Source organism: Manis pentadactyla, chromosome 4 (assembly GCF_030020395.1).
Source record: "Manis pentadactyla isolate mManPen7 chromosome 4, mManPen7.hap1, whole genome shotgun sequence".
In the NCBI taxonomy this organism is placed as follows: domain Eukaryota; kingdom Metazoa; phylum Chordata; class Mammalia; order Pholidota; family Manidae; genus Manis; species Manis pentadactyla.
The window spans coordinates 171,288,917-171,314,716 of record NC_080022.1 but is presented as its reverse complement, the minus strand read 5'-3'; the positions used below and the strand labels follow the sequence as shown (position 1 = coordinate 171,314,716).

The following is a 25,800-nucleotide window of genomic DNA, read 5'->3' as shown; positions in this document are numbered from 1 at the left end:
TTCTTCATTGTGTCAATTAGATCATGCTGTTGTAAGATTTACTTTAGTCTGCTAAAAGTCCTAGCTTACTCTTTAACTTAACGTATATGCTATTTTTTCCTCCTCCAGCCCCTAATCAAGTAATCTGTAACCTGGGCAGGAGACAAGCAGTATGATTAATTTAGCAAACAAAGCCAGATATAAACAGCATAGTAAAAACAGGGAAGATTCCATCTTAAAGTTAAGATTGCATTTTAAAACCCATGAAGTTAAGAAGTAAGATTCTTAACTTATTCTTTAGGAAACAGACAATAACTCAGCCCACCTTGGAGGCAGGGCAGGCTGTCTTGATTGATATGGTCTCAGAGAGAACCTGCTATCCTGAGGAAGAACTGGATCAGTACATTGCTTGTGTTAATTTTGCAGAATTACCTAGAGAACTGATAATAGAAGAGAAGAGACTTAATATCTCTCACCAAAGATAAATATCTTGAGACCACTTAACAAGTCTACACCCTGTAGCCTTTTGTCACATTCCTGAAAAATCCTTAAAAGGGGGAACCCCCAACCTTTCAGCATGCCTCCTCTCTGAGGACACCCACACTTTTTCTCAACCTTTCAGGCCTCCTTTTTTAGGTCACCCACACTTTCTCTCTTTAAATAAAACTTAAACCTTTTAGCACGCCTCTTCTCTGAGGTTGCCCACACTTCCCTTTGTCCAAGTGTGCATCTTTTTGCCTTAAATAAACTTCTCACTGCTCAAATTGTAATGTTTTGTCTCTGTGCTTTTCCAGTAGTGTCTTTGTTACTTTGCTATTTCATTCTAACACTCTGGATTTAAGCTCAAATCTTCACTCTGTCCTATTTCAGGTCAGTAGGGAGGGGCTGCTGAGAGCTCAGATCCAGGCTTGCAAATTACCATGGCCTGGGTGACCCGGATGAAACTGCAGCTATACTGTCATGTTTTTTAGTAGCCTGCCTGAAAGTCTCCTTTCTTTGCCTTGAGGAAGTTCACAGAATGTAATCTCACTCCATCCAGTGCTTTCCAGCTCCCCAAATCCTGGGGTGGTAGGGGCTCAGTTCCCACACCCTGCAGATCCAACTGGACACTGGATGCAAGTTGGCACTGGCTTAAGGAGTTAGCAGGGGATGGGTCCCATGCTGAGCAGCCGTTTACTGAACTTCTTTTATCACTCTGTTCTGTCATTCCCTGACATTCTCGCTTTAATCTATCCCTTCCTCACCTTGTACTGGGACTTCCCTCTGTCTCCAAACCAAACTCCCAATAACTAAATAAAACTTTTCAACCTTTCTGGGAGCCTCCTCTCTGAGGTCGCCTGCACTTTCTCTCTCTTTAAGTGCATAACTTTAAATAAAACTTTTATTCTGGTTCACTACTGTGTCTCTGCCCTTCAATTCTTTGTTGCAGCAGGGACAAGAACCAAGGAAGATATACAACTGCTCTCCTTAACAAACCTGTGCAACAAAAGTAGCACTGAAGTATCAGTACTGCTGCATGATCACTACAGTCCTGAGTTTAATAAGGATGCCACTAGTATTTCACTATTAAGTATGACATGGCGGTTAATTTTTAAAACATCATCTTTGGCTTTTGTTATAAACAAAGATGTTTAATTCCTAAGCTAATTTTTAAAAAATCAGCATGGTTGTTCAGCATCTATTGGAAGTCTTTTATATTTTAGTATCAAGCTTTCCACTTTCAGCTAAAACTTACCAAAGCAGACTCACTAGTGAGAAAGGAAAAGGGAAGAATATCTTAGAAGGTAAAAAGCAAGTCTGTCATTTTTGGGAACAGTAGTATGGATGGTATAATTTTCGCCATGCTGTGAAAATAATCAACTTGCTTGAGAACCATTACTGGGGAAAGGAAACAACCACACAATTACCTTTCTATCCCTGCCACTAAAGAAATTCTCTCCTGGATTGCCCATCCCAACTCCTGAACTGGGTGAGCTGCTGACAGGAGGAAGGTGGGGTAAAGAGGGAGAAGAGCAAGGAAGGTGTGTTAAACTGTCTCCTTGCAAAGCACTTACCAGGGAGGACGGGGAATTTTAGAGCTGTGGGGCAGAGCACCGGCAAGGGGCTCGGAGGCAGCCAAGGTGAGTGAGCTACTGGACTTCACTCCTAGCAAGTTCAAAGGACCTTATAAAAAGGGCATCAACACTGTCTTTATCTGCTGCTTACCCTCCTGGGCATTTTGTGTACCGAACATAATCCTCCAGGAACAGAAGGGCACCCACAACATCTGCAGGCATCTCGGGTATCTTCTGGCTGTAACAAAGAACAGTTCGGATCAATGAACTGCTTTGCACATATCGGACCCTCAGTCAACATGCTGACAGACTAAATCAATGATAGATTTCTAAATGAAGTCAGAAGAAACAAACCTATAGACCAACTTCTTGCTTCTTAGCAAGTCATTATCTTGCTGGCACATCTTCAGCACATAGCCTAGTGAAGTCCTCCCTGATACCTCTGGGCAGACGGCCTTTTCTCATGTTCTCATTAGCCTCAGGATCTTCCACACCTCTTAAACTTTCAGTTGCTTGTACGCTGGTTTCTTGGAGGGCTTGGGTCATACCTGCATCTTTCTATGTCTAGCATCTGAGATTGTGCCTGGCACGATACTGTATATTTAAGGGTATCAAATAAAATCAGCACCTAGCAATTTTCCACACAGGATCCCACTCAGGTATTCATTTGTATGACAACTGTATTGCCAAGCACTGTTCTAGAACTGGGAATGCAACAAAGTATACAATAGTCTTACGGAATTTACACTCTTACTTTATATCAAAAGGAATTTTTAACTGTTAAAACTATTTCCAATTTACATGTCAGCATTCTCTAGTTAGCCAATGGTACCATAAGATGGTACTGTATTACTGATCTATTTCTCTAGTGACTTCTTGCTTTTGAAAGGGTTTACGAGTGATAACACCTGGATAAGTTTCCACTGCTCTCCATCTGTCAGTGCGTGACCACGGCTGTATTTATATTTGCTCTTCTTGGGACGAGGGGAAGGAGGCAGTGTCCATGCTTCTCAGGTGCCTTATGTCCCTTCACTTAGCTGAATTGGAACCCGAGCTGCTGCGCTACTCCTATACCCCGATGGCCTCTCTCAGGGCTGCCACTAACATCCTGGACTAAGGCCACACTAAATCCTTTGCAGAAGGAAAAACAGAGGATGAAGGGCCTGCCAGCTCTTGACAGATGGGGAGCGCTGGCTGGGGGTGGCCGGGTGTGGAGCTGCTCTCTGACCACCTCATATGCCTGGACTGGAGTCCTTGGTCTCCTCTCCCTGGTCCCGAGCAGGTGCACCAGGTTTTTAGGTGCCTACTGCTTTCCTCTGCAACTGACCTTTTCGTGATTATTACAATTTCATTTTTGAGACTTCCCCTTCCTTCTGAGCTCTTCAATTGTTAAGAAAATCTGCTCTTTGAAGCAAAGTGGACCATATGTCCTAAAAAAAGAAAATCCACTGTTTATTTGATATTTAATCCATTCATTAAGATGGGGAAGAACTGGCCTGACTGAGGCTCATGGGAGAGAGATGTCAGGATTTAAAGATGATGCAAAATCATTCAGAGCCACTGCTATACAATGGACGTCAGATCCCAGCACTGCAGTCTTCACTGTACTTTGCTCCCTAGGACCTAGAACGAAGGAGGATAGGAACTCCTCCACTCTAAGGGGAGGGCTGTATTTGGAATTTTGGTACAAGTTTGGGAGAACACTTTTAAGATGGCCAGTAACAAACTGGAACCCCTGATATGGAGCAGCTTCTGAGCAACTGCACCGCAGAACAGCTGGAGGGACTTATCCAAAAAAGAGAGCACTAGAGACTACAGCCAACTCAAAGAGCGCCGAGTGGTGCTGTGGAAGGAGGCGGCATTTATTCCGTCTCACTGCAAAGTCTGGAAGATGGCCCGTGTGTGAAATTTTCAGAGATGGGATGAAATTTTCCATTCACTGCAACCAGGAACTTTCTAATAATGAGAACAACTCTACCAGTGTTCTGTGTTGTCTGGAGAGGCAGAGAGTACCTCATCCCTGCAGAGACTGTATGACTACTTGCCAGGGTCATCTGACAGCTTGTTCATGCCCTTGGTGGGAGGTAAATTCAATGGCCTCTGAAGTCATGTCTGATTAGCAGTGCTTTGTAAGGACCTTAGTCTTTAAGTTATATTGACAAAAATGACCAAGTGGTAATCTTCCAGGTTTTGAATATGTAACACAACAGGAAAATCTATTTAGTGGGGTTGACCCTTCAGGGTAAAAGAGAAGGAGGCTCAGGACCCATCGCCTCATGTAAATAATTTTTTTTCTGTCCCAGAAAAGCCACATGGTGAGGAGGAGGGGAGAATTAAAGGCTTACAAGCTTTGTATCATGTGGAAACCTTTGTGTGATTCGTTACATTACACACCAGAACTCGGGCTGTGTCCAGTCTGATACTGACGCGCTCCCGGACTCCCACTGAAGCGCGGGGCGCCCTCCCTTGGCAGGCGCAGCCGGGGCCCACGGGTTCAGAGGTCTGAGCGCAGCATCCAGGACGGCAGAGGAACAAGCCTGCGCCCTCTGCGCTGCGGAGCTCACTAATCATGGTCATGACTCATTCTCAGAAATTTACTCTAGGAGGCTCCTCCCACAGGTGACTAAGGATGGCACACCTTTAATTGCTCCAGACAAGGAGATGTGCCCTGACTTGCTTTACAGAGTAAGCAGCCAACCCCATCTACTAGCAAGATGGTAGGAGAAACCTGGCATGCAAGGTTTACAGCCCATTCAGAGTATTACCTCCATTTACTCCTGGTTGGCCTTCTGTACCTTGTACACTGCTCCACTGTGGAGCGGATAAACTGGCCGGTCAGCGCCAGGAACTGTTCTGTGTACCGGGAATGAAACTGCTTCAGCAGGGTGAGCAGTCCCAGAACAAGCGGCGGCCAATCCACGGGTCGGCAGGCTTCCGGCAGACCATTCCTGCAAGGAACCACAGGTGACAGCACCGGGTGAAGCGCTCGCCTGTGGCAATGTTCGCACAGCGTGAGTGTCTGTGAATGTCAATGTCTGGGGCCCACAGCATTGCTGGCGGATGACTATTTGGAGGGAATGTCGACTGGACTACATTTTGAATTGGAGGCTTCTAGTAGTCTGAAGGATTCAATATAATAAAATGGTTAGTAATTTTTATAATCATTACTTTCTTTTAGATTATGTAATTCATGCATGCTATTGTAGGGAATTTTAAAGATATAAATAAATGTAAATGAGAAAATACAAAGTACCATAACCAGCCTCTGTTAATGGCAGGATGGCATATCATGTATGCTGAACTATTCTTTTAATGAAGTCAATTACGAAGATGGATAAAATACGAAAAGTATCTTTAAGCCCAAGTTGAACATGAAACAAGAAAAGAAGCTACAGAAGTCAAGTGGAAATTGGGGACGTGAGTGCATGCCAGAGCTGGCTGTGTCACTGGGGCCTTCTGCCCCGTCTGCAGACCTTCTTCCTGGATGGCTGCACGAGGAGCAAGGGACAGAATCTAGGGTCTTCAGAGGGAAACACAGCGTTGAAAAGGGACAAAGTTGGGAGACTTACATTGTCTGATTTCAAGACATAATATATACTATTATAAAGTTATAGTAATCAAACCAGTATTGGCATAAGGACAGATCAATACATTAATGGAACAGAACAGAAATTCCAGAAAAAGTCCCACCCTCAGATGATCGCTTGACTTTCCACCAATACCCAAACAATGCAATGGAGAAAGATATCTTTTCAACAAATGTCACTGAAACTGGATATCCCTATGAAGAAAAAATAAGCCTTGACCCCTACTTCACATTGTACATAAAAAGTAATGAAATGGACCACAGATCTCAATGTTAAAGCTAAAACTACAAAGCTTCTGGAAAAAAACCTAGGAGAATATCTTCAGGACCTTGGGGTAAGCAAAGATTTCTTAGGACACAGAAAGGACTAATTGTGAAGGAAAAAATGGATACATTGGACATCATCAGCATTAAAAACTTCTGCTCATTAAAGTCATCAGTAAGAAAATGAAGAGGTAAGTCACAGTTCTTGAGAAAAAATACACAATACATAAATCTAAGAAAGGATTTATATTCATAATATATAATTCCTATGACACTGTGAGAGAAAAGTAATTAACCTAATTTTAAAATAAGTGAAAGACTTGAACAGACACTTAACCAAGAAAGAAATAAAGGCCAAAAAGCACATGAAAAAGTACTCAACATCAAGGAAAGGCAAATTAACTATGAGATGCCATGTACACACATTAGAATGGTTAAATATTAAAAGATGGACATTGACAAACGCTGACGGGTGTGTAATATGGTACAACGACTTTGGAAAAAGGATTGGCAGCTTATTCTAAAGTTAAACTGGTCAGACAGACCCCCCATATCCCACATTTGGGTTCTTGTGATGACTGGGAGATCTCTACTTACATCAGGATGCCAAAACAGTTATCCTGATTTACCCAACATAGGCTTTGGAAATTCTGAATTATTTAATGCCCACTGCATTGCCAGTACTGAGAACACTGAGGAATAATCTTTCTCAGGTAGAGAACAATAGTTACATTTACAACAAAAACTTCTATGAATGCAGCACCGCAGATTCTTTCTTAAGACAGACCAAGGCAGGCATGCAATTCTTTTTTTTTTTTTTTTTTTTTTTTTACATCCCGGTTACTAATTTATTTTACCATTGGAAGTCTGTCCTTCTTTTTTTTTTTTTTTTTTTTTTTTTGTGAGGGCATCTCTCATATTTATTGATCAAATGGTTGTTAACAACAATAAAATTCTGTATAGGGGAGTCAATGCTCAATGCACAATCATTATTCCACCCCAAGCCTAATTTTTGTCAGTCTCCAATCTTCTGAGGCATAACAAACAAGTTTTTACATGTAGAACAAATTCTTACATAATGAATAAGTTACATAGTGAACAGTACAAGGGCAGTCATCACAGAAACTTTCGGTTTTGCTCATGCATTATGAACTCTAAACAGTCAGTTCAAATATGAATACTCATTTGGTTTTTATACTTGATTTATATGTGGATACCACATTTCTCTCTTTATTATTATTATTTTTAATAAAATGCTGAAGTGGTAGGTAGATACAAGATAAAGGTAGAAAACATAGTTTAGTGTTGTAAGAGAGCACATGTAGATGATCAGGTGTGTGCCTGTAGACTATGTGTTAATCCAAGCTAGACCAGGGCAATAAAACATCCACGTATGCAGAAGATTTCTCTCAGAACGGGGGGGTGAGGTTCTAAGCCTCACCTCTGTTGATCCCCAATTTCTCACCTGATGGCCCCCCTGCGACTGTGCCTGTCTTAGGTTGTTCCTCCCTTGAGGAATCTTACCCGTCTCTGGCTAACCAGTCATCTTCCGGGGCCATACAGGGAAATGTGAAGTTGGTAAGTGAGAGAGAAGCCTTATTGTTTGAAAAAGTTAGCTTTTTACTTCTTTGCATATTTATGCCCTGTGGCTTCTATGCCCAGCATTTGTCTTGAGGTATCTTTACCACTTGGAAGAATTATGATACTCGGTAAATTTGATATGAGGCACGAATTCTATTTAAGGGTTGTAATTAGGAAGGAAGAAGAAAAGCTATAGAAGTAGCAGGCGGAAGAAAACATGGGAAGATTGATTATTTCTTTGATATATCTTCTTGTAGAGTAACTTCAGCATGTATAGGTTTTAAGCTACTACTTAAATTGCACACACACATTAACATAATAGGAGTATAGTTACATAACCAAAGCATATCTGTAATTACCAGCCATCTGCAGTGAAACCAAGAAAACCAGTTAGGCACCTTAGGCATTTGTGAAAACTTATCTATGATATGGTGGATATTGTCCAACTGAACTTGAACAGTCTGAGAGAAACCAGACAAATTAAAACAACCCATTCCTGGGGACTGTTCACATGCCATATGTTCTTTTAACAGTAAATAGTTTGTAGTTGTAAGACTTTGGAGCGCTACAATTTGCACTTCTCCAAATTCTTGGTTGAGTTCCAACAGTATAGATCCAGTCCAATTTTGTTGTTTTACTGTATGCACAGGCCAGCTTAGATATCTCCTTCCTCATTCCCATGGCAAGTCCAGGAACTGGTGGGATGAGTGCATCTACAGCTGTAGCAGTGCGTGGATCTTTGTTGGGGTTTTTTGATGATCATCTTCTGGCATGAGTCTTCCAGAGAGTGCAGATGATGGAAGTTCTTTTTCATATCGTATCTTAGTTCATTTTCGGGGTAGCCCAATTAGGCTTTTATCCTCTGTATAAACACAAACAGACCCTTTGCCTACACTTTTATATGCCCTTTATACCCTTGTGTAGAACTCGTTGGAGGTTACCACACAGGAACTGCCCTTTTTTTTTTTTTTTTTGCTATCACTAATCTACACTTACATGACGAATATTATGTTTACTAGGCTCTCCCCTATACCAGGTCTCCCCTATAAACCCCTTTACAGTCACTGTCCATCAGCATAGCAAAATGTTGTAGAATCACTACTTGCCTTCTCTGTGTTGTACAGCCCTCCCTTTTCTCCTACCCCCCCATGCATGTTAATCTTAATACCCCCCTACTTCTCCCCCCCTTATCCCTCCCTACCCACCCATCCTCCCCAGTCCCTTTCCCTTTGGTACCTGTTAGTCCATTCTTGAGTTCTGTGATTCTGCTGCTGTTTTGTTCCTTCAGTTTTTCCTTTGTTCTTATATTCCACAGATAAGTGAAATCATTTGGTATTTCTCTTTCTCCGCTTGGCTTGTTTCACTGAGTATAATACCCTCCAGCTCCATCCATGTTGCTGCAAATGATTGGATTTGCCCTTTTCTTATAGCTGAGTAGTATTCCATTGTGTATATGTACCACATCTTCTTTATCCATTCATCTATTGATGGACATTTAGGTTGCTTCCAATTCTTGGCTATTGTAAATAGTGCTGCAATAAACATAGGGGTGCATTTGTCTTTCTCAAACTTGATTGCTGCGTTCTTAGGGTAAATTCCTAGGAGTGGAATTCCTGGGTCAAATGGTAAGTCTGTTTTGAGCATTTTGATGTACCTCCATACTGCTTTCCACAATGGTTGAACTAACTTACATTCCCACCAGCAGTGTAGGAGGGTTCCCCTTTCTCCACAGCCTCGCCAACATTTGTTGTTGTTTGTCTTTTGGATGGCAGCCATCCTTAGTGGTGTGAGGTGATACCTCATTGTAGTTTTAATTTGCATTTCTCTGATAATTAGCGATGTGGAGCATCTTTTCATGTGTCTGTTGGCCATCTGTATTTCTTTTTTGGAGAACTGTCTGTTCAGTTCCTCTGCCCATTTTTTAATTGGGTTATTTGTTTTTTGTTTGTTGAGGCGTGAGAGCTCCTTATATATTCTGGACGTCAAGCCTTTATCGGATGTGTCATTTTCAAATATATTCTCCCATACTGTAGGGATCCTTCTTGTTCTATTGATGGTGTCTTTTGCTGTACAGAAGCTTTTCAGCTTAATATAGTCCCACTTACTCATTTTTGCTGTTGTTTTCCTTGCCCGGGGAGATATGTTCAAGAAGAGGTCACTCATGTTTATGTCTAAGAGGTTTTCGCCTATGTTTTCTTCCAAGAGTTTAATGGTTTCATGGCTTACATTCAGGTCTTTGATCCATTTTGAGTTTACTTTTGTATATGGGGTTAGACAATGGTCCAGTTTCATTCTCCTACATGTAGCTGTCCAGTTTTGCCAGCACCACCTGTTGAAGAGACTGTCATTTCGCCATTGTATGTCCATGGCTCCTTTATCAAATATTAATTGACCATATATGTCTGGGTTAATGTCTGGATTCTCTAGTCTGTTCCATTGGTCTGTGGCTCTGCTCTTGTGCCAGTACCAAATTGTCTTGATTACTATGGCTTTATAGTAGAGCTTGAAGTTGGGGAGTGAGATCCCCCCTACTTTATTCTTCTTTCTCAGGATTGCTTTGGCTATTCGGGGTCTTTGGTGTTTCCATATGAATTTTTGAATTATTTGTTCCAGTTCATTGAAGAATGTTGCTGGTAGTTTCATAGGGATTGCATCAAATCTGTATATTGCTTTGGGCAGGATGGCCATTTTGACGATATTAATTCTTCCTAGCCACGAGCATGGGATGAGTTTCCATCTGTTAGTGTCCCCTTTAATTTCTCTTAAGAGTGACTTGTAGTTTTCAGAGTATAAGTCTTTCACTTCTTTGGTTAGGTTTATTCCTAGGTATTTTATTTTTTTTGATGCAATTGTGAATGGAGTTGTTTTCCTGATTTCTCTTTCTGTTGGTTCATTGTTAGTATATAGGAAAGCCACAGATTTCTGTGTGTTGATTTTGTATCCTGCAACTTTGCTGTATTCCGATATCAGTTCTAGTAGTTTTGGGGTGGAGTCTTTAGGGTTTTTTATGTACAATATCATGTCATCTGCAAATAGTGACAGTTTAACTTCTTCTTTACCAATCTGGATTCCTTGTATTTCTTTATTTTGTCTGATTGCCGTGGCTAGGACCTCCAGTACTATGTTGAATAACAGTGGAGAGAGTGGGCATCCCTGTCTAGTTCCCGATCTCAGAGGAAATGCTTTCAGCTTCTCGCTGTTCAATATAATGTTGGCTGTGGGTTTATCATAGATGGCCTTTATTATGTTGAGGTACTTGCCCTCTATTCCCATTTTGCTGAGAGTTTTTAACATGAATGGATGTTGAACTTTGTCAAATGCTTTTTCAGCATCTATGGAGATGATCATGTGGTTTTTGTCTTTCTTTTTGTTGATGTGGTGGATGATGTTGATGGACTTTCGAATGTTGTACCATCCTTGCATCCCTGGAATGAATCCCACTTGGTCATAGTGTATGATCCTTTTGATGTATTTTTGAATTCGGTTTGCTAATATTTTGTTGAGTATTTTTGCATCTACGTTCATCAGGGATATTGGTCTGTAGTTTTCTTTTTTGGTGGTGTCTTTGCCTGGTTTTGGTATTAGGGTGATGTTAGCTTCATAGAATGAGTTTGGGAGTATCCCCTCCTCCTCTATTTTTTGGAAAACTTTAAAGAGAATGGGTATTATGTCTTCCCTGTATGTCTGATAAAATTCCGAGGTAAATCCATCTGGCCCGGGGGTTTTGTTCTTTGGTAGTTTTTTGATTACCGCTTCAATTTTGTTGCTGGTAATTGGTCTGTTTAGATTTTCTGTTTCTTCCTGGGTCAATCTTGGAAGGTTATATTTTTCTAGGAAGTTGTCCATTTCTCCTAGGTTTCCCAGCTTGTTAGCATATAGGTTTTCATAGTATTCTCCAAAAATTCTTTGCATTTCCGTGGGGTCCGTCATGATTTTTCCTTTCTCGTTTCTGATACTGTTGATTTGTGTTGACTCTCTTTTCTTCTTAATAAGTCTGGCTAGAGGCTTATCTATTTTGTTTATTTTCTCGAAGAACCAGCTCTTGGTTTCATTGATTTTTGCTATTGTTTTATTCTTCTCAATTTTATTTATTTCTTCTCTGATCTTTATTATGTCCCTCCTTCTGCTGACCTTAGGCCTCATCTGTTCTTCTTTTTCCAATTTCGATAATTGTGACATTAGACCATTCATTTGGGATTGCTCTTCCTTTTTTAAATATGCTTGGATTGCTATATACTTTCCTCTTAAGACTGCTTTTGCTGTGTCCCACAGAAGTTGGGGCTTAGTGTTGTTGTTGTCATTTGTTTCCATGTATTGCTGGATCTCCATTTTGATTTGGTCATTGATCCATTGATTATTTAGGAGCGTGTTGTTAAGCCTCCATGTGTTTGTGAGCCTCTTTGCTTTCTTTGTACAGTTTATTTCTAGTTTTATGCCTTTGTGGTCTGAAAAGTTGGTTGGTAGGATTTCAATCTTTTGGAATTTTCTGAGGCTCTTTTTGTGGCCTAGTATGTGGTCTATTCTGGAGAATGTTCCATGTGCACTTGAGAAGAATGTGTATCCTGTTGCTTTTGGATGTAGAGTTCTGTAGGTGTCTATTAGGTCCATCTGCTCTACTGTGTTGTTCAGTGCTTCTGTGTCCTTACTTATTTTCTGCCCAGTGGATCTATCCTTTGGGGTGAGTGGTGTGTTGAAGTCTCCTAGAATGAATGCATTGCATTCTATTTCCCCCTTTAGTTCTGTTACTATTTGTTTCACATATGCTGGTGCTCCTGTTTTGGGTGCATATATATTTAGAATGGTTATATCCTCTTGTTGGACCGAGCCCTTTATCATTATGTAGTGTCCTTCTTTATCTCTTGTTACTTTCTTTGTTTTGAAGTCTATTTTGTCTGATATTAGTACTGCAACCCCTGCTTTCTTCTCGCTGTTGTTTGCCTGAAATATGTTTTTCCACCCCTTGACTTTTAGTCTGTACATGTCTTTGGGTTTGAGGTGAGTTTCTTGTAAGCAGCATATAGATGGGCCTTGCTTTTTTATCCATTCTGTTACTCTGTGTCTTTTGATTGGTGCATTCAACCCATTAACATTTAGGGTGACTATTGAAAGATATGTACTTATTGCCATTGCAGGCTTTAAATTATTCGTGGTTACCAAAGGTTCAAGGTTAGCCTCTTTAGTATCTTACTGCCTAACTTAGCTCGCTTATTGAGCTGTTATATACACTATCTGGAGATTCTTTTCTTCTCTCCCTTCTTGTTCCTCCTCCTCGATTCTTCATATGTTGGGTGTTTTGTGCTGTGCTCCTTCTAGGAGTGCTCCCATCTAGAGCAGTCCATGTAAGATGTTCTGTAGAGGTGGTTTGTGGAAAGCAAATTCCCTCAGCTTTTGTTTGTCTGGGAATTGTTTAATCCCACCGTCATATTTGAATGATAGTCGTGCTGGATACAGTATCCTTGGTTCAAGGCCCTTCTGTTTCATTGTATTAAATATATCATGCCATTCTCTTCTGGCCTGTAGGGTTTCTGTTGAGAAATCTGACGTTAGCCTGATGGGTTTCCCCTTATAGGTGACCTTTTTCTCTCTAGCTGCCTTTAACACTGTTTCCTTGTCCTTGATCTTTGCCATTTTAATTATTATGTGTCTTGGTGTTGCCCTTCTTGGATCCTTTCTGTTGGGGGTTCTGTGTATTTCCGTGGTCTGTTTGATTACTTCCTCCCCCAGTGTGGGGAAGTTTTCAGCAATTATTTCTTCTAAGATACTTTCCATCTCTTTTCCTCTCTCTTCTTCTTCTGGGACCCCTATAATACGGATATTGTTCCTTTTAGATTGGTCACACAGTTCTCTTAATATTGTTTCATTCCTGGAGATCCTTTTGTCTCTCTCTATGTCAGCTTCTATGCGTTCCTGTTCTCTGATTTCAACTCCATCAATGGCCTCTTGCATTCTATCCATTCTGCTTATAAACCCTTCCAGAGTTTGTTTCATTTCTGCGATCTCCTTTCTGGCATCTGTGATCTCTTTCCGGACTTCATCCCATTTTTCTTGCGTATTTCTCTGCATCTCTGTCAGCATGTTTATGATTCTTATTTTGAATTCTTTGTCAGGAAGACTGGTTAGGTCTGTCTCCTTCTCTGGTGTTGTCTCTGTGATCTTTGTCTGCCTGTAGCTTTGCCTTTTCATGGTGATAGGAATAGTCTGCAGAACTGGGACGAGTGACGGCTGGAAGGACTTCCTTTCTTGTTGGTTTGTGGCCCTCCTCTCCTGGGAGAACAGCGGCCTCTAGTGGCTTGTGCTGCGCAGCTGCGCGCAGACAGGGTTTCTGCTTCCTGCCCGGCTGCTATGGAGTTAATCTCCGCTGTTGCTGTGGGCGTGGCCTGGCTCGGGCAGCTACTCCAAAATGGTGGAGTCGCGTTGGAGCAGGAGCTGCTGGGAGGCTATTTATCTCCGTAAGGGGCCTCCCTGCTCCCTGCAGCCCAGGGGTTAGGGTGCCCAGAGATCCCGGATTCCCTACCTCTGGATTAAGTGACCCGCCCTGCCCCTTTAAGACTTCCAAAAAGCACCCGCCAAAACAAAACAACGACCACAAAAAAAAACAAGAAAAAAAATTTTTTTAATTAAAAAAAAAAAATTTTTAATTAAAAAAAAAAAGGTGGTCGTTCGTTTTTCTTTATTCTCCGGTGCCAGCCTCAGGCCTCTGCTCACCGGTCTTTCTGCCCTGTTTCCCTAGTACTGGGGTCCCTGTCCCTTTAAGACTTCCAAAAAGCGCTCGCCAAAACAAAGCAGCAAAAAAGCAAAAAAAAAAAAAAATGGTCGCGCGCTTTTCTTATGTCCTCTGTCGCCCAGCCTCCAGTGCCTGCTCACTGTTCTTGCTGCCCTGTTTTCCCAGTATCGAGGGCCCTGCACTCTGGCCCGGATGGCGGGGGCTGGGTGTTCGGCAGCCCTGGGCTCCGTCTCCCTCCCGCTCTGCCTGCTCTTCTCCCGCCGGGAGCTGGGGGGAGGGGCGCTCGGCTCCCGCGGGGCCGGGGCTTGTATCTTACCCCCTTCGCGAGGCGCTGGGTTCTCTCAGGTGCGGATGTGGTCTGGATATTGTCCTGTGTCCTCTGGTCTTTATTCTAGGAAGGGTTGTCTTTGTTATATTTTCATAGATATATGTTGTTTTGGGAGGAGATTTCCGCTGCTCTACTCACGCCGCCATCTTCCGCCCCTCTCCCCCAGGCATGCAATTCTTGAGAATAATGCTCGCAAGGTTAAATACATGTTTTCAGGGTATACAAATATGCTGATGTTTCTTCCTCAGTTCTACTGTTAATTTGATTCTCAAGTTACCACAGCAGACTAATTCATGAAAAGAACTATAGTCAGGTACAGATACATTTCTAGGACATTTAAAAGCTTTGTTTTATTGAAAGATCTGGCAATTCCATGGAATAGTGACAGGCTTCCTGTGACATGCCTGATCTTAACCATATGTACAATGAAAGATATATTACCTAAGAATGACACCAGTGAATGACTAGCCTTTAATGAAAACAAGGTATGTTTATGCACTGACAAGCCATCATTATAAAGGATCATATATTCTTATGTAGTAATAACACAGGGACCACAGAGGGGGAGCATGGGTCTCTGAATCTTGAGATGAACCCTTAAATTCACCTTGGGATGGTTCTTTACATTGATTTTGACCAATATACAGAAAAGGACTTAGCATCAGTTGAGCACTTGCTCTGTACCAGGTACTGTATCAGGCATTTAAAAAAATCTGACCAGCCTGAGAGGTTCAGGAACTTGGCCAAAGTCACATAGGTGATTAAGTGGTGAATCCAGAATCCAAACATACATTTGTTCCCTCCCTCCTACAGCAAGTCCTGGGCTTTGCATTCTGAGCACCAACAGGGGTTGCTATGACAGCTATTTTTTCAAGAAACATTTTCATATGAGAGAGTAAGAACCTTACAGAGACTCTACATCTTTATCCTAAAAAGGTTTATGAAATAGCAAGGGAAATACTTCGAGGAAGAAATACACTTTGAAATTGCTGATTAAAAAAATAACATGGATACAGCAAAACAAACTAACAAACAAAAACCCAGATAAATGCAGAGAACGAACTGGTGGTTGCCAGGAGGGTGAAGATGAAGGGATCAAAAGGAACAAACTTCCAGTTATAAAATAAGTAAATCACGGGGATGAAGGCACAGCATGGGGAATCAGTCAGTAATACTGTAATGACTTGGTATGGTGACAGATGGGTGTTATGTAACTACCCTGACAGTGGTGAGCATTTTGTAATGTAATAAATTTGGGATTACTGTGTTGTACATCTGAAACTATTATAATGCCAACTATACTTCAAAAAAAAATAACATGGTTACATTTACAGGAAAGCTCTTATAATGCTTTTAAGCTAAATTAAACTCTACAGTGGGTTTTCAAAAAACTCAGATACAAAGTTTGGAGATGGGGAAGTACTTGGGAATCTATTAGAAAAGTGATTATAAAAGAGTTCAGGATAAACTGATTAATGACAAAACAATTAGGGTTATATACCTGGACAGAATATACTGGAAGTCCTGTTATCTGCTGTTTGTATTATTTTCGCATGTAATCAGACATATCTTAAAGTCCTAGATATTCCTGTCTTAGTGTTCACTCCTGTATTGTTACTCTTCACACCACAGTTCCATATTCACTGTAGGCACATGACACTTGTTAAGTGAATAAGATATTAACCAAAAGAAGTTTCTTTTATATAAAATCAGCTGTTCACACATTAAAGAAAGGAGAGAAGCAAAGTTTCCACACATTTTACAAGTTGGATAATTCATCTGTTGGAAATTAAAGGTGGATTATACATTGTTGCTATTAAATCCACTATCTACATTTCATGAAGGGATACATGTTTCAGAGGCCCAAAGACATGGATTTTATAAACATGCATTTAACTAAATGCATATGTGAATAGCATTCTATACAAAGATCTCATATGTGAATAGCACTCTATACAAAGAGTTGTTTGGTTAGATTATCAACCTGTTATTACTTATTGGATAGAATAAATTCAATACAGCAAAGAGTAAGTCATACAGTACCTAGGTTTTTGTTGTACTGAAGTTTTGGCAACTGGGAGATCAAAAACAGAAAGTTGACAACTGGGAAATAGGGTAAGCGCCTTGTTGTTATGTATATCTAGAAAGAGAAAGGTAAGAAAAGTTATTGCACAACACTGCAGAAAACATTTTCAAGTGGAAAGTTTCCATTTTATTTGTTTACTCTTCAGACTACCTAAGACTAGAATGCTTCCATTGACTTACTGACTTCTGAGTTTTGTGTAACATCACTGACCTCCCAAACATAAATACCTATAAAATAATGAACCCTTCTGGGAAGGGAACAACTTTGCTTAGAGATTAGCAGTTACTTTCCCTCTGAATCCTCTTAATCCTCATAATCAGATTATGATTATGATTATAACAATGGGATGGGGACAAAGGGTGATGAGCAAGGGGGGGAAAGCCAGGTGCCACAGTCAAGGCAAAGTGGGGGGAGGGCAGAGGCAGGAAGGAGGAGCAGCGGTCCACAGAGTAGTGAGCAGGAGTCCGTCATGAAAAGCGGGTGACGTCTTGGGCGCTGTTTGCTGTCCCCTGGGCAACGTCACAGAGCAGCTTCCTGCCCGGTTCCCGCGGTAGTCAGGGTCTACCCAGCCAGCCCCAATTCCCTGGGAGGCAGGGGGGCATTCCGGTATGGACACCGGTCCGGGTCCAGGGTGATGGCCAGGCTCCAAGGCTTGCTAGTGTGGAGCCCGGGGGAGTCGCCAGCCTCCCAGCCTCCGGGCCAACCCGACAGTGGCACATCTGACGCAGCTGCTGTGAGCTCAGGTGGAATCACCCACGGTCAGGGCTAGCACAGTGCTTGGCATGTAATAAGCTCTCAGAGTAACGTGAGCTGCTACGCAGGTTCATAATTCTTCACCCAAAACCCAGGGGATTGCAGAGATTTCAGAACTTCACTTTTCCTAGTTCGTGAAAAGGCAAATAGGGCCCAGGGTCTCACCCTATAATCAAAGTCACCAGTACTGCTGCATCAAAACACGAATATTCACAGAAGTATAAAGAGTCTTATGTCATGACAAGTTTTGCCACCAAATGAGACCTAACACCAAGTTGTGAAAAATCTTTCTGCTCTCAGAGGTTTGTGGAGATCAGAATTGCAGAAAAGAGTATTTAGCCCCAGATTATGATTATGACTGCTGCTAGCCACCAGTAGAAGCATTTTTGGGCAAGAAGGATCACGGCCACCATTCAGTTGCAGTTCAAACACCAAATGCCAGACAAACCTAAAACTAATTTCTTACAGATAGTGCCTTTTCCTTTTTAGGGAGCTTGAACATTGTATCACTTGATTCTCCCAGCTCTGAATCACGCAGGGAAGTTAAGATCACCTCATATTCCACCAGGGAAACTGGAACTCAGCAAGGGAGGACTTGGGAGAATGGAGCCTCTGGGACCGGGACAGGGACCCAGGTTCTCCCAGTGTCTCAGCCCAGGGATCTGTACCTGGGCCAAATCACCTTCTGTGCCACACGGTTCCCCACCACACCATTATGTATTTTAATTATGAACCTTATTCAGTGGGTTGTGAATGCCAGCTGCCTCCAGATAGGCTGTGATCTCGTATAAGAGTGCGTTATCTTCTTTGGGGTAAGGCAGTGAAGGGTCCTGATAGTGGGCTTCGATGTCCGCTAGGAGAGCCCTAAACGAAGGAGAAAAAACAAGAGTGATAAGCATTAGAGAGTAACTGAATTCAGACAGCAGTTACCACAGGCTATGAAAGAATCTTTCAGGGCCTCAGTTTTCTCATCTGTAAAATGAGGGCTTGATCCTTCTCATTTTCCATTTCTGTACCTGTGATTGGCTTTAAGTGGAAAATCTGATCCAGAATTACTTTATCTTTTGGAGTTAAATCAAGTGCTTTCACCATTCAAATTTTTATGAATTGATTTACTGTTTTCAATACCTAGTTTGTCAAAAGCACTGACTTGCTTACACTGACTTTGTCCTGTGCTGAGAAGCACAGACTGTTTAAGGAGAAGGCTACATTCGACTGTCAGGCCAGAGGATGTTGGAGCCCAGCTGTCTCTCCGAGGGGCCTTTCTTCAGATTTCTTTAAATAACCAGAGCCTTGTGTCATTTCCATTTTGATAAGAAAGGAGCTCTGAATCCTCGAGCTCTACCTAACGTTTGAGACTGTGATGACAAAGCCGTTTCCTCCTTCCTCCCAGGTCTGGTCAGCAGCCTGTGATTCCTCTGGACTCGGGAGTGTGGACGGCAAGGATAACAACCAATGAAATTAACAAGCACTTCTTCTGTGTCAGGTACAGGGCTACGGCCTTTCTGTGTGCTCTCTTTCACCCTCATAACTGCTCTTTGATCTACAAGGCATTTGACTCTCATTTTACAGATGAGATAACTGAGGTGCATGTAGGCTTGATTCCAACACCATATCCTTAACCACCATTTTAATGGTTCTCAAATGTTGGCCTAAGAATCTTCACTCACCATAAAGTGTGTTAAAAATCAGATGCCAGAGAGTTTGGGTAGGTCTAGAGTGGAGGCCTAGCCTCTGCAATTTTAATAAGCTCCACACATGATAGGTCCCCAATTCCAGGAACCAGCACATATTTTACTGAAGTGACGCTTGGGAGGAAGTTAAAAGAGACTCAGGAGCTAGGGATGCTTAAGTATGGAAGCAAACAGGAAGAACAAGATGATTTCCAGAACTACATTCTATTTTCAGGCTTCAACGTGTCCTGCTTCCAGCACCCAGGGCTGGCATTTTGGCTGTGTCACCTGAGAGGCTCCCGCTATGTAGATGAAATACATGTATGACAGGGAAATCCCAACCATGTTCAATCCTTTCTGCAAGTATTAACATGGCATGAGGAACAGTTTTCTAGAAGGGCTTCAGTGATCAACTCATGAGTACCAGGAAAGGAGCAGTCACAAAACATTTTGGATCATTTACTCTTTTTGGCTCATGAGTCAGAGATAAAACTCATTTCTTCTGGAATTTGTGGGATAAGTTTATATAGCTTGTCAAGTTCCTAAGTTTTGAGAGACACAATAAGCCTGAATTTGAAGGGCAGTACAAAGAAGCCATGTCATTAGGACATTTAACTTTACATATTCAACTATGCATGCACAGCTGGGCAAAGAAGAAAAGAGAACCTTCTTTTCCCGGGTAATTCCACCAATCATTCCACTCAGTGAACATGTCCCGGGGTAAACCTGAGACATATGACGTGAACCTGCTCTTCCTTCATGTGGTCTTAGTACTATAACTGTTTCATCAGAGGCTCAATGGAAGTAAAAGGGGAAGTAGCTTAGTTGAACTTGCTTAGAGAGGCCGCATCCAAGCCTCTCCATCATATCACCTAAAATATCCTTAAGGGCAGTTCTGATTATATGAGACCTTCACCCCTGTGACCAAGCTATGCTGCCTGCCCTTGAATGGCACAGTGCTTAAGTGGAGTTGGGCTCCACTAGAGGGTATTATGCTCAGTGAGATAAGCCAGGAGGAGAAAGACAAGTGTCAAATGATTTCACTCATCTGTGGAGCATAAGAACAAAGAAAAACTGAAGGAACAAAACAGCAGCACAATCACAGAACCCAAGAATGGACTAACAGTTACCAAAGGGAAAGGGACTGGGGAGGATGGGTGGGAAGGGAGGTAGGGGGGAAAAAGGGGCATGACGATTAGCACATACAATGTGGGGGTGGGGGGCACAGGGAAGGCAGTATAGCACAGAGAAGACAAGTAGTGACTCTATACCATCTTTCTACGCTGATGAACAGTGACTGTAATGGGGTATGTGGTGGGGACTTGATAATGGGGGGAGTCTAGTAACCATAATGTTGCTCATGTAATTGTACAGTAATGATACAAAAAAAAAAAAAAAAAGAGTTGGGCTCCAGTGTCAGAGGGCCTGGTGTGTATTCTGGGTCCACCATTTTTTGACTCTGTGCTCTTGGGCAAGTGACTTAGTTTTTCTGTGTTTCAGTTACTTTAATGTGGGAAGAATAACAATGCCTACCTCACAGACTGTTGTAACGAGTAAATGAAGGGATGTGCATAATGTGCTGAGAAGCACTTAAGGCAAGCGTTCAATAAATGTGAGCTCTTGGTAGTGCAAGTGCTTGGGTGTGGGGCTAAGAAATAAGGAATTAACCTTAAAAGGTCAGGATATGAGCTGACAAGTGCAAAACCCAGTGACTGGAATGGGGGAGAGTGCCACAGTTTCACAGGTACAGGTGAGCAATTACAATAAGGAAAGTCTTGCCCAGGTGAGCAGGATGTTAGTTGGAAAGCAAGAGGTACATAGACAATAAGGGGGCCAAACAGCCTTATAGTGGTTTTAATTTACATTTCTTTGGACTGGGGACTCCACAGTCACACTGAAAAAAACAGCAACCTGAAAAAATGAGTTTAGTAAACTCATTAGACAGGTGGCAGGAACAAGCATGTGGTCTGAGCATATGCAACACGTTTAGGGACTTCCATTGCCACCAGTTTTCAAGGCCCAGTGGAATTCAGATACACCTACTTTGGGTCTGTGATCCGCAAGATTTCTCTGCAGAGCCGACCAATAAATGTGACAGACTCATCCACAGGTGTAAACTTTGGTATCGGAATGTGAGTGGACTGGTACATACTTTGCCAGTCTTGAATCTAGAAAAAAACAAACCAAACCAAACTATAAATATTTAGTCATCTTTGATAAGGTAGTCTAGTTCATTACCATATTCCCTAAAAGACTGAGCAAAATAAAAAGTTAAGACTTTATAGCTCCTATCTGCTTTCAGGTTAACAAATGCTTACAATGATAAGAAGTAACTGAATCATAAACATCAGTTCAATTCCTAAACTTGGGGATCAGCAGGTACAAAAGGCTGGTTTTAAAGGGATTTTCTTATAATATGAATGGATTACAGTATAGAATCATAAAGCACATCATTTGTACCAAACATTATATATTAGATATACATTAGACAGGAGGAAAGGTCTTGTTCACAAGAGTTTCGAATGGTGTTCTAGTCCCTTTCACAAGCAGAATAGAGAAAAAGGACAGCCCTATTTTGGTCATCTGGCACCTTGGCTCAAGGGTTGAATATCAAGCCCCTATGAAGAGCAAAAAAACACGTTTAACTAGCTCCTTCCTTATTCCATCTTCTAGCAACTGCTTTGGATCCACCTGAGTACAAATCAAAAAGACGTAAGTAGCAGGGAGGAAAAGTTCAGTTCTGAAGAAATCCAGGGGGGAAGGTTTCCAGAACCCCTGGTGGAACCCTTTCTTACTTCATTTCTGAATGATTGGGACTTCTCCCTTTGTGGCCCCCCTCTCACCTTGTGCAGCTTGGACCGAACGCATAAAGCTGTCACCTCTTTAGGAGTTGGTTTATCTCAGAAAAATCCGTGATGATGATTTTACAATGTGATGTTTCAAAGATGGTGGGTATAGAGAGTTTTAAATTGCCCCTCACATTTTAATCATTTTGTTGAAAGTTAACAAGTGACTTTTCTTATCACCAGGATGAGGTACTGCAAAGAAGGGCGTGCATCTGGTTTCAGCGTGTGTCTTGTCTCCGGCTGTCATCTCAAGGCATCTGTACCTTTAGGGGCCAACAAGCTTTGGGGAGGACCACTCTGCAGACTTAGCAATTCTCTGTTCTTCCAGCATTCTCGGAATGATGATTGTAATTAGGGAGAGAGGACAGGAAAGCAGATCTGCTATCTAACTCTGTAAGCTTATTTTGCTGATTCTTTTCTCTGTAATGAGAAAACTTTTGTTGCTCTCTCAAAGACAGCATCTATCAGATAGTTTTAACCCACTCCTTTGGAATCCCTGAGACTTGTTTCTTTCACTTTTAATTTGCAAAGAACCATTATTTTCAAAAGTCATAAAGACAATTGATGGGTTCCATCTGTGTTTGATTATATTTAAACTTCAAGGGAAACAGCTGCAATGAAAGTTGCAGAAGACACAAAAGCCAGAGAAACACGTTGAACTACATCATGACTGAGTGATTAGCAAAATGCAGACTCTGGAGAAACAACAGGTCAAAGGCCTTGGCGAGAAAGGAATGGAGGAGAAACCTGAAAATTAAAAAAGACTTAACATATTTTTTTTTCAATGGGCAAGTCTAAACCTCCTGTGTCTAGAGATTGTTTTGGCTAATAAAACCATCAACAAAGAGAGGGATATTAGGTTGGGGCACATGAGGAGAAACTAGGTTGAGACCTGGCTAAACTGTATTTCTTGAGTGGTGATAATAATAATCCATTAAACTACACAAGTGTTTCTGTAGCTTTTAGTATCCCTGCTCTATTTTACAGCAAAAAGGTAAATTATAGATAAGCATAAGCAATGAAAACAAAATCAAAGAAAGAACACAAAGTTTCCAAAGAAACATTCCCTGTAAGAACAGACGTAGTGAAAGCCAGGCAAAGACAAATACCATGTGATTTCATTTATTTGTGAAATATAAAAACAAAGCAGACAGAATGAACAACACAGCAGTAGACTTACAGACACTGAGAAGTGGCTAGTTATTACCATGGGGGAGGGGTTGGAGTGAAAGTGGGTGGGGAGAGTGAGGGGTATAACAGGGCACAAAAAATCTCAATCATAATATAAGTTGGTCATGGGGATGGTAGTATAGCATGGAGAATATAGTCAGTGATCCTGTAACATCTTCCTATGTAACAGATAGTAACTGTACTAGTGAGTGTAAGGACTTAATAATGTGGGCAACTGTTGAACCACTGTGTTGTATACTTGAAACCAATATAAGATTGTATATCAATAATACTTTGATTTAAAAAAAACATATTTAGTGAAAAGAATTAAATTTCATACATCTAAAGGTCTTAATAGCCCTTCCAATCCTTCCTAGATGTTCACCTATCCATGGAGCATTCATAGCTATGAGAAAGCCCCTCCCTCACAGCTGTATTCCCTCCCCTGAAGTTAACAACAGCTAAGTTTTCATGTGGATCCCCCAGACCTTTCTCTATTAATTTATGTACGTAAATATTTGTCCTTAAACATATATTAATTTAAAATAATCTAAATGGGATCATAATATGAAACACACACACACACACACATTTTGCAATTTGCTTTTTTCCCTTTAAGTTTTGAAAATATTCCAGTGGCAAATTCTTTTGGAATGGCAGCAGAATGATCCATAGTATGAATACATCATGATATATTTAGCCATTCTCTTACTGATAAATGTTTAGATTATTCCCATTTTTTGGCTACCTCTAATGATGAACATTTATAGGTATACTTCTGTGTATATTTTTTTGAGTCATATTGACTAAAGGAAACTTAATGCTTTAAGTACTTGAAATAGAGCCTTAATACCTGAAGGTTGAAAATTAGTGGAAGTCACAGGATTCTTTACAAAAAGCCCTGAGTTGTTAGTCTACTTGGGCTGAATGGGGTCAAGATGATAGTTCCTCTGCTCTTTTTATCTGAAAGATTGTGGCTAAAGACTCACAAAGGAAAGCAGTCTTTCCTTTGATAATTGTTGCTAATTATTAGGCTTTATTACATCCTTCCTATACTGGTCACTTTGCATGTAAAATGCTTAATATGGTTCTAGGATTTACCATCTATTTATGGATTAGTTAGAAGTTATAATCTGCATGTGCGCTCTCTGCATAGTTTAATGGACTAATACTGTTTCAGGAATACAATGGTATTTTTTTCAGCACACTTACAAAAACCATACACTGAAGTTCGGTTTCTATTTAGGTTCATTTCTTGTATTTTCTTGGGTTTTATTAACACAAATGTTAATCTGGCAGTTTAATTGATAATTTAAAAAAATCAGCAATGTGCAGATTCTCCTGATGCCAGGTAAGTGGAAAAATAAATAAAAGTGCCATGAACTATGTGAATGAGCACATTACTAGATGTCACAGGATTACAAATTAAAACAGCCATGAGATATTGCTTTATATCTCTTAGGAGAGCAAAAGTTACAAAGTGGATAATAATGATTCCTGGCAAAAATATAGTTAGACACTCAGGAAACAGTCATTTCAGAAGGCAATCTGGCCGTTTTGAGACAAATTAAGTACAAATATGCCCTAAGAGTGCCCCACTCCTAGGAAGGCACATTTCAGAGAAATTCTTGTAGGTCTTCAATGGGGACATGTTTGAAGATGCTCATCTTGACACTGTTTATGATAACGGGGAGCAGAGGTAGAAAATGGGCAACACAGGGGTCTGTGAACAGGGAATAGTTAAGTGAAATGTGGAATTCCATGCAGGAGTAGGATGTAACCAACTACCTGACTCATAGCAACATAAATACATTTCAAAAGCATTAACAAGTGAGAAAAGTTGGAAAAAGAATGAGACTTAGAGCATAATATGATTTAAATAAATAAAAAACACATGCACACATAACACCATGTTTAAAATAAGGACAGCTGCCTATTTAGGGAAAGCAATCAAACGTACAGAGTGAGTGGTATGGGGGATGGGAATGGGTGAGGGTGTCCAGAAGAGGAAGAAGGAAATAGTAGGAGCAGAGAGGAGCTTGGGTGCATCAGTGATCATGATGGCCTGCGATTAGCTCAGTGTTCTGTGCCTGAAAGCAATTTAAAGATACCACAGAAGGATGGGAGAGAGTGAGCCTGCTACTTGCCTAAGGGGACTAAACCATTTTGTTCTGTTATTACAAAAATTCAATACACGGCTCTTTCTTAGATTTAACTAACTATTGGGTATAATGAAAAATAAGGATTATAATACTGCCTTCTTCCATCCATATATGAGCAAAATGATTATTAAAAGCTGAGTTTGAAACAGCAAGGGACACAAGATGATAAGGTCATTGCCTGTTCCCCAAGGGATAAATACCATAACCCAAAGTAAGGACCTCACTACAAGACCACCTAGACCAGCATCTAAGCTGTCACCTTGATGCTGCCCAACAAAGTCGCTTTCATCATTAAGATGCCTTCAGTGAAAATGGAAATAGCATGAGTAAGCTTAGCAACCTTTAAAAAAGAAGTAAGAGGTTAATGAAGTATTTCAGACAAAAGACCCATCGTTTCTACAGGAAGCTAAGATAACTGGCTAACAGTCCTGGAATGGGCAAAGACAACAGGAATGAGTATGCAGCTTTATTTATATAAATGTAAATATAATGTCTTTATTTACATATATTTCCCCAGGCAGAAATGAGGCTTTGTGGTATAACTGAGAGATCACTATTAGACATATTGGGACACTGTCCTTTGCTGTACAGAAG

General features: G+C 41.1%; 1 protein-coding gene across 1 annotated transcript; it reads right to left on the bottom strand.

Moving 5' to 3' along the window:
* Nucleotides 1-1,762: 1,762 nt before the first annotated feature.
* LOC118911250 (WASH complex subunit 5-like) lies at nt 1,763-21,194 on the bottom strand. Its single transcript, XM_036883069.2, has 5 exons — nt 21,072-21,194; nt 18,090-18,219; nt 16,560-16,656; nt 4,829-4,981; nt 1,763-2,271 (listed from the first exon to the last, which is right to left on the bottom strand). Exons 1-4 carry the CDS (start codon nt 21,176-21,178, stop codon nt 4,911-4,913), a joined length of 405 nt encoding a protein of 134 aa, XP_036738964.2. The 5' UTR covers nt 21,179-21,194; the 3' UTR covers nt 1,763-2,271; nt 4,829-4,910.
* Between the last annotated feature and the right edge of the window lie 4,606 nt (nt 21,195-25,800).

Bases quoted from the DNA above. Each gene is read 5' to 3' on its own strand.
- LOC118911250 (XM_036883069.2), bottom strand. From the start codon at position 21,178: ATGTACCAGTCCACTCACATTCCGATACCAAAGTTTACACCTGTGGAT. The intron at 16,657-18,089 runs GTTCATAATTAA...TTCTCTTTCTAG, and splicing joins TTCACAACCCACTGAATAAG to ATATACATAACAACAAGGCG. The intron at 4,982-16,559 runs GTACTGTATGAC...GGTTCCTTGCAG, and splicing joins TCAGTACAACAAAAACCTAG to GAATGGTCTGCCGGAAGCCT.